Source organism: Dipodomys spectabilis, unplaced genomic scaffold, assembly GCF_019054845.1.
Source record: "Dipodomys spectabilis isolate Male_0828 unplaced genomic scaffold, ASM1905484v1 ptg000049l, whole genome shotgun sequence".
Taxonomy (NCBI): domain Eukaryota; kingdom Metazoa; phylum Chordata; class Mammalia; order Rodentia; family Heteromyidae; genus Dipodomys; species Dipodomys spectabilis.
In genome coordinates this window covers 890,549-902,835 of record NW_024870726.1, presented here as the reverse complement: position 1 = coordinate 902,835, position 12,287 = coordinate 890,549, and the positions used below count along the sequence as shown (strand labels likewise).

The 12,287-nt window shown below is 50.5% G+C and overlaps 1 protein-coding gene across 2 annotated transcripts in view; it reads right to left on the bottom strand.

Moving 5' to 3' along the window:
- The window catches only part of Agap1 (ArfGAP with GTPase domain, ankyrin repeat and PH domain 1), a 474,515-nt gene that overhangs the window by 262,601 nt on the left and 199,627 nt on the right, over window positions 1–12,287 (bottom strand). For both annotated transcript variants that reach the window (XM_042678805.1, XM_042678806.1), the window contains exon 6: window positions 9,970–10,104. In XM_042678805.1, coding sequence (XP_042534739.1) covers window positions 9,970–10,104 — 135 coding nt within the window. The remainder of the gene's footprint in view (window positions 1–9,969; window positions 10,105–12,287) is intronic.

Sequence of the window (12,287 nt, the reverse complement as noted above, 5' to 3'; positions counted from 1 at the left end):
TTTCCAAAATGCATTTCCTTATTTATGAATTGCAGATATTCAAAGTTGCAAGTGTTCTGATAAAAGAAATTTGATTAGTAGAAAGATAATTGCTTTGAGATTGATATATTTTTCATTTGAAAAAATGGAAATGAAGTAGAATCCAATTTATAAGTAAAGAAACTGAGAAGTTTTTCTGACCTGAGAGTCTAGGACTTCTGCAGTTGAGATATATGTGTTTGTATAATTTATATATGTATATACTATATATGTATACACACGCATATACACATATAACACAGAAAGGTTCTCTACATTGAGGAGGGCGGGGGCGGGGGGGTGGAGGGAGACTCTTTCTTACAAACCTCAAGACTGGCTAATCAGAAAATGGAAATCTGAAGACCCAACCAAGGCAGGAAAGTTCACGAGACTCTTATCTCCAATGAACCAACAAAAAGCCAAAGTGGAGATGTGGCTCAAGTGGTAGAGTGCTAACCTTGAGCAGAAAAAGCTAAGTGTTAGTGTTCAGACACTAAGTTCAGGCCCCAGAAGCAGACAGAAGTTTCAAGATTCCACTCCCCAAGCAAGACCTCATCTCTGTGGTCCTCCAGCACACTGCTAATCTCACAGACAGACAACTGTGAACATTCTGGAAAAGTCAACATCCCAGTCAGTAAGGTAACCACCCTCCTCAGATCTGCAAGAGAAAAGCTACATTTTCCTAAAGGACCAATTTCCTTCCTCCACCCAGAACAGCCTTTGATTCTGTCCCTTATCTCCCTCTAGACACTTTGGACTGCAAGAAATGAAGTCCGCAGCCTCTGGGACAAGGGGCATGAAGTGTATGCTGCCTGGCGGCACTCCAACCTAGCGCTCAGCCTGTGTGGCCATGTGTGCCTGTCCGGCCCTCATGCCCACCCTGACTTGAACACTCAGCGACCTCAGAGCCGTGCAGCGCGCAGGTGCTGGGAACCTTGGGCACAGACACCGACTCTGCAGGCGGAACGCCGGGCTGAACCATACGTCTGCTGTCAAATTTCCCTTCATCCCTCTGCAAAGTGCCATGCAGGAGGGAGAAGAAGACATTTGGAACCCTTTAACCACAGAATACATAATTTTATCTCTTTAATTTTGTTCTGCTCCTCATTCCAGTGAATGAAAGTTTTTTACTTCTGCATCTGCGAGCTGCTGATCCAGTAACTTCACACACTTTATGGAGTGTGTCTTATTACAGGTCTAAATGGTCTCTTAAACCAGCGTTAAGTTTTATTATGTCAGTATTCTCCATGGTGACAGCAAAAGAAAAAAAAAAAATACAAATGAGAAGAATCCCTCTGAGGGCTTCCAGTGCCCCCTGGTGGCCACTCAGTGAACTGCAGAAGTCCCTGGATGCACAAACCACCTTTCTTTTTTAATTGTGAATATTTTATTGTATTCCTAATACCTACATTTTTCTTGCTATTAGACAATGAAGATATACATCAGTATTAAACATTTTAATTAAAAATATGAGCATGATTACGTTTAAGCAATGTAATATACATTCAAGGCCACAGTTTATCTTGTTTTTGTTGTTGGTCGTGGGGCCTGAACTCTGGGCCTGGGCGCTGTCCTCAGCGATTCAGCTCAAGGCTAGCACACTACCACTTGAGCCACAGCGCCACTTCTGGCTTTTTCTGCTCAGCACCACATAAGCAAACCACCTTTCTGTATAGGCGGTTCTCAGAGACAGTCACAGACCCAGTGCTCACTCTCCTCAACATGTCTTGGTGAGGAGGATTTTCACTCAGGAATGTGTTGGGAGCCAGCTGCATTGACCACGGCACTGCATTCAAACCAAGAACTCGGTGCGATACACGTACATTTGATAAATCACCAGGAGTATTTTAGTTAACTACCCGGTTTTAGAATGCAGTCGTGGGCGGGCTGAGGGTATCTGACTCTGGAACAGTGCTGGCCTAGCGTGCATGGGTGCTGGGATGATTTTGCATCCCTGCAAAAATATTAGATTAGAATGGGACCAATGGCTTTTAAACACGATATTCAAAATCAAAGGAGACATGGGTGGAGATGGGAGGGAGGAAACAGAAGACACTGTACAAAAGGAAATACACTCACTATCTCACTCACGTCATCGTAATCCCTCTGTACATCATTCTATAACAACCAAGTAGTAAATAATAAATAATAAAAAAGGAAAAGATTCAGATGAGAAGCTATGTGGCCAAGAAATACAGACCTAAATTCCGGCATCTGCCTTGTTACAGAGAGCACGTTCCAACAGGACTGGCACCACTCAATCCCCTGAGAGCGAGGGCAGAACTGGACAGCATCTCAAGACTCAAATCACACACATGTGTAGACTGGGCAAGACAGTAATTTAAATGCAGGAACTTCCTTGACTGTGCATTTAGTAACAAAATCTTGCGGGTTTGGAAGCATTTCCTTGAATCCAAGCACTTTGTTCTTATGGCTGAATCACAAAATTAAATGAGTGGGTTTTCTGAAACTACGCAACACACAGACCAAGAAATTCACCCTGAAGTTCAGCTGCATGCAGGACAGGCAGCAGGGACCACACACTGCTCCTGCAAACGCGGACAGTCACACAGCCCAGGGAGGGGAGTCCGGGCTCCATCCGGACTGACAGTGGAGAAGGAAGCCAGACAGCCCCCCACAGGGCGCGGTGGGAGTGCTCTTTTCTGTACCAGTATCAGGTCACACGGGGTAAGGAGGGGTGGTGGGGCCACATGCTCCCTGACCCCCTCCGGGAGGACATGGGGAACAAGGGAATGCCTTTAGGGCTGAGCCCTTCACGTATCACAGCAGGGACTTATGAGGGATGCTCTTCTAAGTGGTGGTATTTGCAACCTGTGGTAACAGCGAGACACTATGCTCAGCCATGGCACGGCGTGTGCATTAGGTGTCTGGAAAGCAGGCCCTGTCCAAGTGGACTTTACAGAGCTACAGCTGAAGAAGAGTGGAAGGGAGTTGCAGCTGCAGCCACCCCAAGCATGCGCGGGGGTGAGGGTGGGGCTCCTGGGGGCTCCCCAAGGAGTCTGTCGAGCTGACACTGTGTGGAGCTGTCTCACCCTACAGAGCAGTCTAACTTGACCCCGAGGCACAAGTTGGGAAGTCTCCCCTGGTGTGACCTGCACATAGCACCCGGGGAACGGCTTTGTGATCAGCCCAAATACCTGTCAGCCCAGAACTTTCTCACCCAAGGTGTGGACCGCTGAGCTCGTACCAAAAACAACTGATAGCAGAGAAGGGTGGACCTGCGGTTAAGGGAAGGCCTACCTGAACGAATCCTTGACTTTTTCTTTCTACAAGCCAATAAAAGTTCTGAAAACAAAGATACCCAGGGTGGCCAGCTGCAGGGGAAAACGTTGCAGGAAGAATCTGACTGTAAGGATCAAAGCTGTAAAACCCTGCGGGTATTAAGGCTGAGCTACCTCATTCTATAGATGGACCCTAAGGCGGAGTCCTTAGTTAGAACACCACAATTCTGAGCTCTGACCCTAAAAGAAATTAAGTAGGAAAACAAAGAGCGACAACCAAATGTCTAACAGATGATGAGTCCAAGATGCAGTTATAGCCCTGGATGGAACACGGTGCAAAACCTAGTAATCGATTACACTGGAGAAAAGACACTGGCACAAGGAGGTTACCAAATGTCACAATGCAGTCAGGCGTTAAACACAATGCACGCATGCGTGGACATGCACACGCGCACGCACGCGCACACACACACACACACCTCACACCAGGCTATAACAGTGATCGCCACTGGGAAGTAATGGGTAGGTGTTTATTTCCATATTTCACATTCTTAAGAAAAAAAAACAAAATGAAGCATTTGGCTGAGCGCCGGTGGCTCACGCCTGTCATCCTAGCGTAGGAGGCTGAGATCTGAGGATGACGGCAGGAAACCAGCCCAGGCAGACAAGTCCATGAGACTCTCATCTTAACCAGCATGAAGCTGGAAGCAGAGCTGTGGCTCACGCAGCAGAGTATCGACAATGGAGCAAGCAAGTTAACAGACAGTGGCCAGGCCCTGTACTGGTACCCGAAACAAGAACAAAACAAGAATAATCCATCTGCTCTTTGTCAAGGCAAAGAGAATCCAACTTATTCCTCCAAGTTTTCATAATATATTTTTCTTTTTGCTCTTCGGATTACTTCTTCCTAAATCAGAAAGACTGGTAAAAATTGGTGCTGCATTCCTTGCTACATTTCCCGTGGCTCTGCCTGAACTATGCCAACGAACCCAGATTCTAGAGCCTGCCTTTAGGGGTCACCAATAATCTGCTCCATGCCTGCCCTCCAACCCCCCTCCCCCTCACGTGGCCCAACCTCTGTCAGCTCACGTGAACTGTCACGGCAAAGAACACGGTGACCTCTGAAGTAGACTACGTGTCCCTCTCTTCCACACGTTCAGTGCTGCTGGCCTCGGGTTTATAGACAGTGCCTCCGTGAACCACAGTTACCAAAAGCGAGCCATGTTCATTCTCAGTAAGGGGAGACTCGGAAGTTTCCGGGTGACATCCACAAAGACTGTAAGGCCTTCCGCCTCCCCCTCTTCAGTGATATTTTCTTACTCTTTTGCTCAGTGACTCTGAGGAGGGCTAAATAGGTCACAAAGCACATCACTGCTTAATTATTTTAAAAACATTAGGAAGAGCAGAATGCACGGCATTATGAACAGATTATGAACAAAAATAAAAGCCATTTGTAGGCATTAATGATACATCAAGCTAATTCAAGCTGGCTAAAGTCATTAGGGAGGAATCCTGGGGCAAAACACAGCCCTGACGCGCAGTGCAGGCAAGTATTAAAATAACCATTTCCTATGTCATTGATAAAATTAATTCTATGAGGCAGAGATGAGTCTGAACATGAAAATCAAAATCCAAGAGCATTTACTAATAGTGTCTAATGATCTAATTCTGGCAACGCAGAGTTAATGCACGCATGTCCACATGCATTCACGCATCCAAGTACATTTAGTGTTTCCCAGAAGAGAGACACAGCATGAAAACCTTAAGACACAGGGTAAGAAATAGCCAGGAAGGACCAATGCTTCTATTTCTATTCTTTTCCACAGCATTATAAAATACAAGGCTTCGTACATCCTCTAAGAACATCAATAGTATGGCCCCATCTTCCTACTGTTTTTGGAAGAATCTGTGATTGGCAGCCTTAATATTGGAGATCATTAACTCACAAAGAGAAAACAGTTCATTTCCACAAGTTCACGTCCACGTGACTGGCTCTATTGCTCGGGCCATAAGTGAAGAGTCACTTGACGGCAGGAGCCTGCGGCGCAGCAAGTCTGCAACTGTGACCAGGATGAGTGAAAGGCAAGAGGAGCTGTGGTCGCCACATCCCCTCAAGGCTGAGCCACCCATGACCTGAAGACCTCCCACTAGGCTCCGCCCCTTAAAGGGTCCGCTACACTCTCCATGCACCTTGAGGGACACTAGGATCCTCAGTCTAACAGACTCAAAATGTTGTTCCTTCAGAATTATACCTATGCCACTCTATATGCCTGGGGCAGCGGCCAAAGCCTGTGGACCAAGGGCCTTAATGATCATGGGGCTATTTCTCAGAGGTGATTTCAAGCTAAGCAGAGAATTCCTCCTTAAAAAGTCCAGCCTCTGGTCCACTGAACAGCTTAACAGACCAGAGATAAACTCTAAGGAGAAACAGGCCAGTTCATACTTGCAATGTGAAATAATTGAGATGATAACACTGAGAAACACTCAGACTACACAAGGAAAGTCATCTCAAACAATCTTCAAATTAGTACCGGAAATGCTGGGGGTGGCGAGGTAACTTCGGGGTCCCGATGCGGCCCAGAGTTCATGAGTCTGAGAGCGGCCCAGGGGCCGGATGGCCGGCTCATCTGCCAGATGTACAGGACACGTGCTGAGAATGCTTGAGCCCAAATGTTCAGAAAAAGTAACTTCAAAGCATTTTTGTGTTTTTTTTTAAATTATTTTATTTTAACCTTGGAAGGTTTTAGTTTGGGGCGTTATGGCTTCGGTTTGTGACTGAACCCTAGTGTGTGGACAGGAAACGGGCTGAATTGGAAATGCAGACAGACGGGACACTGCCCGTGGTAGCGCACCCTCCACACACAGCGCTGGCTCGGAGGAGAGAGGAGGAGAAAGGCCGGAGCCCAGAGGAGCCTGGCCATCTCGTCCTCCGGCTCCACCACCCGCTGGCGGGGACAAGTCTACATCACGCAGATCAGAATCCTTGCCATCCGGGAGAGAGCCGGCGCGCCCAGCTGACATGCGCCCTGGGCGGCACACCTGTGGGCCCCAGTGTCCGCCAAGTGACCGCACAGAAGAAGCCGGTGACATTCAGGGTTCGAGACTGCAGGGCGGCCATCACCAGAATCAAGACCGCCCTGGGGGAACTGAGCAGAGTGAGCTCTGGGGAAGGTGAGGCGTGTCCTGCTTCTCCCCACCGCTGCCCTGCCACGCGGGCACCGCGGAGCTCACGTCCGTGAGCGGGCATCAGAAGCCCTTGACCTCCGTGTAAATTCCAGTCACAAAGCAACAGCAACTGACTGGTAGAGACTCGTCAGTTCACCCCACGACTCGCGAGCTGCTCCATGTTCTCACGTTCGTCTATCTAGGGCTCGAGCTCGCTCACGTACACACACAGCTCTAATCTAATTTCTCACATGACAAGAAAAGAAAAACAGCAGCAACAGAAACAAGTAAGACCATGGGCAACCAACACTGAACGTTAAGCTGGCCTTGGGGAAGAATGGGGCTGGCCTAACCGCCACGCCCTTCAGCAGCACTAACAACGCAGTGAGGTGTGAGCAGGGTGTGGTGGCACACACCAGGCAGGCGCAGAGGAGCCTGGGGAGCTGCCTGTGCTTCAGGATGCTCTGGTGCGCGAGCTGGGCCACACGGCTGGGTTGTTAATGCGGCCCCTGGCTCTGGAGCCTGTGGTTAGGCCTGAGCAGCTGCAGACATGCGGTATGAGCTGCACTTCTGTGTAGACTAGGGTCTCAGTCTGGCAAAGGATGGAAAGCAAACTGAGACCCCCTAACCCCGTAACCCTGGAGTCAAACAGTCCCTTCCTGCCTGCTGACAAGCAATCGGGGCTCACTTATGACCAGGTTAACTGAGCAGGTAGGAGCAAGCACCAACAGAATGCTGCTGAAAAAGTGCTTTCCAGAATCTGGATTACCATTAGAATGCAAGCCAGCCACCGGTGGCAATGCGGCTGAAGGACCGACACATCTTCCTAGAGCAGAGACCAGGCTGCCGGGCACATGCCCGGATACCAGGATGAAGCGCGAAGTATGCTTGGTCAAAGGCAGGGGTGAAGGCTCCAGCCCAAAGGGCCTTACAGAAGCTGCCCTGAACCAGGCATGGGATCGCATCTCTGATAAGAATGACAGGCTGATCGAGGATGGAAGGTCTCCTTGATGAGATACTCAGCTGACCCGGGACTGTTCAGCAAGCGGATGACAACCTACAATGCATCTTTCTTCTGTGGCTCTTGACCTGCCTAGCAGGGCTGTCAGCAAGCTGCCCCATGTCTGTTTCCCAATGGAGCTTGGCATCCATACCAGGAGGAAGAGGTTCAGGGGCAGGTGGAGCAGGCCCTGCCACGGTACCTGCAACACGTACCCTGGCTGCTGGGGAGGCAGGTAAAGGCGACTAGAAGCATCACATGCTACATGCAGCGCCGCTGACGTCCAGATTGCTCACAACTTGGGTGGCTCATGGGGCAAATCGGGGAAGGAGAAATGAAGACAATTCTTCATACCACTACCTATGTCTGCACCTCACCCAACCGGAGGGGAAACCAGCATAGACTTCAAAGTTCTTATACAAACGGGACCCATGCCTGTAATCCCAGCTGCTCAGAAGGCTGAAATCTGAGCACTGTGGTTCGAAGCCAGCTGGGGCAAGAGAGTCTGTGAAACTCTTATGTCCAAAGAGCCAGATGGAGCTGTGGTTTAAGTGACAAAGCACTAGCCTTGAGTGTAAAAGAAAGGGACAGCATTCAGACCCTGAGTTTAAGCTCTAGTACATGTACACGTATGTACACACACACACATCACTTATACAAGGATTCAAGGTTGAATCAAGTGGTAGAGCTTGCCTAGTAAGCACAAGGTCCTGAGTTCAACTCCTAGTACTGCACAAACAAACAAACACAACAACCTTATATACAAGTCAGATGCCACAATTTCAAAAACATAAAAATATGCCCAGGAAGATCTGGAGCCTTCACAAAACTGCCTGACCAGTGCAATGAATCAGACACTGTGGCATAAAGCGACACGCTCACCGTGTGACACGCTCACCACAGCAGATCAAGCACCCCACGTACACTGGATCCACAGCCAGACCCCAGAAGCTTTGGAAAGAGGTGAAAAAGCACCAGCTCCGAAAAGATGGCAGAAAACAGAGGCTCCCCGGCCGCCTGCCCGCACCACCCTGGGGGGCCTGGCCTCCCCCCCCCCCCACACGCCCCCCAAGATGGCGCTGCTCAAGCTCCCAGGCTCCTCTCCTGTAACGCGCTGGCCCCAGGAAAGGTGCGCTGCGACATCCTGCCCTCCCTGAACACCACACCCCTTCACCTGACCAAAGGCCACCGCGGACACACTCCCCAAGCTTCCTGCCACTCTGTGCTTTTGTTATTTTTCTGTTGCTTTTTGTTTCGGCGATAACGGGGTTTGAACTTAGGGCCTGTGAAATGCGATGTGTGATGTGTGGCTTAGTCACATACCTGCCCCATTTTTCACTGTTTCGTTCTTTTTTTTGAAGACAGGTTTCCTCACCCAGGGACGGGACCACAATCCACTTATTCTAAGTTTGCCGGTGCTGCTGCGGTCAAGGTCACGTCAGCAGTCTGTTCCCTCTTGTGGAGGTGGGGTTTCACAGACTTTTCTGTTCAGGCAGCCCAGAGACCTGACTCCCTCGATGCGGCTGGGGATGGAGACGTGTACCACCACACCCAGCTGCAGGCTGAGAAGGGGCCTTCTGAATTTTTCTGCCTGGGTTGGGCTAGAACCTTCCCAGCCTCCTAAGTACCTAATACGACTCAAGATGACAAGCATGAGCCACTGACACTCAACTCAGACCTCATTTCTTGAACTATGAAACTGTACAAGTTTCAGTTTCCTCCTCGAGGACTAAGACGGGTGCTTGCTGAGGCTGCTCCTGCGGAGTCAGCGATGTACTGTGGCGACAGGTATGTACGTACATACGTACACACACACACACCACACCACACCACACAACTGCCATTTAAAATACAGACGAACCTCGCTTCTCTCTTTTTTAAAGTATCCTCATATGCAATAAAAATATTTTAGGGGCAGCCCCTCCCCCCCCTCTTCCCATGATGGTCAACCTGGATGTCATTTATTTCCTTCAGATTATATAAAAACTAACAAGCACTAAAAATGCCATGCGCAGCAGGATTTGCCATAATCTTGCTTCGTCTCTAGTATTAAGAGATTCTTTGTATATAAGCAGCTCATTTATTCACGGAAAATTCACACTGCCAAATGTGGTAAATCCCGGTATTAAAGGCATGTATTACCATGCCCAACATCTTTTTCTTAAAGAAAGGACTAGATTAAGAAAAAGCAACTATGATAAAGAAATGGCAAAGTATCGAAGGCTGACTGAGAATGAAGTCATGAGGAACAGCTCACGGGACTCTCCATGCTGCGTGTCTGTTCCCAGGAAAGGTGATGGGACATGCAGACTCTGCCCCAGGACTGGACTGTTTGGAGTGGGTGTCCTGTCTCTTCTGAACACCCCACTGAAAGCAGGCAGAGGACTGGAGAGTGGCCACTGGGTCACACTGCCGGCCCACCACACGCACCTGCCACCCAGCAGCCCCGCTCCCCTCTGCCACCCTGCCCCGGTGAGACCCTGCTCCCCTCTCCCGCCCTGCCCCAGTGTCTCAAAGCCCTGGCGCCTGGCACTGTGTGTTTACCGTCCTGGAAGACACGCTCCACGTTGAGCCCGTATGTGGCGCAGGTCTCATAGTACGTGCAGCGTTTCAGGTCGTTGGAGAGCTTCCGCGCCCGCGCGTCGTCGATGACCCGTGGGTTCGTGGAACTTATGGCATCTGCAACGGAAGAACAAAGCGTGATGCTGGCGACCGCACACACCCATCACACGGGCTTCTCCTGACTGCGTGACGATCTCAAGCCGCCACTGTCCCAGTGGAGCTGCAGTTCCTTCCAGGCTCTCGAGTTGTGAAAGCAAAGCAACTCCCCAAAATAGCAGCCTCAAACTCCAGAACAGCCCGTCATCCGTGGGAGGAAGCTTGTGTGAGCAGACGGCTGCTGAGACTGCAGTCAGAGCGCGTTGGTTTGGAGTAAGAGGAAAACGCAGCTCTACAGCAGGAGCCGTCTAAGGGTCCAAAGACTGTCCCCACCTTTGCGAGCGAGGAATGCCTGCGGAGCCCACAGCGGGAGGAGAGAGGCCTGCTGTCAGAGCAGCAGCAAGCAGAACCCACTGGGAAGCGGGGAAGCTGGGAGCGGGGCTGGCAGCGGCCTGCAGGGCAGAGGGAGATGGGGGGGGCAGCGGGATGGAGGGGAGTGGCCCTGCAGGTCACTCAGGATCGGCTTTCAGGCCCTGTGCAAGGGACACCGTCCAGTGCTGCGGGCCACAGGGTGGGTGGGGGTCCCATCACCTGGGGCACCCGGGCATGGATGGGGAGACCGAGCAGCACAGCATGGATGCCCACATAGCTCCCTTTTCATCCAGGCCTCCCCACACCTTTGGGCCACAGCCCACAGAAGGGACTGGACACCGTGTGCTGGGGAGAAGGGCAGCAGTCCTCTGTCGGAGGTTTCCTAACCCGAATGATTCAAAGGGTTGAAGGCTCACTCTCTAAAGGAAGCCACCAGCAGGGACTCTCCCTGGCCGAGCAACGCTGCATCTGCTGCCCAGGACAGCCATAGCATCTACCCCGGGGAAAACTCGGGGAGCATGCCTGGCACCCACTTTCTCAAGAGCAAAAAAGGAATACGTTGAGGAAGCAATACATTCCTCTTTTCCTTTTTTTGGTCTTTTTGAGACAGTGTTTAACTGCGTACCTCAGGCTAGCCTTGAACTCATAATCCTCCTGCCTCAGCCTTCCAAAGGCTGGAATTATAGACATGTGCCACCATGCCAGGCCCAAGGAAGACCTGGATAAAACCAGCCACAGGGGAAAAACAAAACAAAAGAGCCGGGTGCCAGTGGCTCCTGCCTGTAATCCTAGCTCAGCAGGCTGAGATCTGAGGATCATGGTTCAAAGCCAGCCCGGGCAGGAAAGTCTGTGAGATTCTTTTTTTTTTTTTTGGGGTCTGGTCATGGGGCCTGAACTCTGGGCCTGGGCACTGTCCCTCAGCTCTTCAGCTCAAGGCTAGTGCTGTACCACTTGAGTGACAGCACCACTTCCAGCTTTTTTCTTTTTTTGCTTATGTGGTGCTGAGGAATCGAACCCAGGACCTCAGGCATGCAAGGCAAGCGCTCTACCACTAAGCCACCTTCCCAGCCCAAGACTGTGAGATTCTTATCTCTGATACAACCACTAGAAAACCAGAAGTGGCGCTGTGGCTCAAGTGGTAGAGCACTCGCCTTGAGCTGAAGAGCTGAGGGACAGCGCCCAGGCCCAGAGTTCAAACCCCATGACTAACAACAAAAAAAGAAAAGGAACAAAAGCAACCACCAGCACACATGCTGTATGCCGACTGATCCACCAAACGCGCCTTGCCAGTTTCTCTGGCAGCCCTTCCTAAGAGGCGAGAGTCAGGCCTGCCAGCTGCCTGAGGTGTGCGTGGCCCCAGCCCGATTCCGCCCTCCACCATCAGAAACGCTGGTGGTCCTATCTTCACCAGACAGGAAGCTAAACTCCAAGAGTTACTGCAAGTCCCTGAGAGAGCAGAGAGGCCTCAGCTCCACCTCTGAGCCCGGCAGCTCCGGAGCTCGGCTAACACCAGGGATCCAAGCTCACTCTTGCTTTGGATATTTCACCTGGCCGGTAAGGCAGCTGTAAGTGAAATGTGCTGTTAAAAGGTCGTTTTATACTTACTAAAAGTTCTCAGACCCTCTCGGTCACCTCAAAGGGCAATGTGGCATGCAGGCCCCAGACACTCAGCCTGTTCTGGAGAATGATGCTCTACCTGCACATGACCTCTGTGACCCCTGTTCACACTTTCAGTCATCTCTAGATTTATCCATTCATTATCCATTTGGGGACAGTAAAAAGCTACATAAGTGGCTGTTACACTGTTTAAGGAGTAACGACAAGGAAAGAGG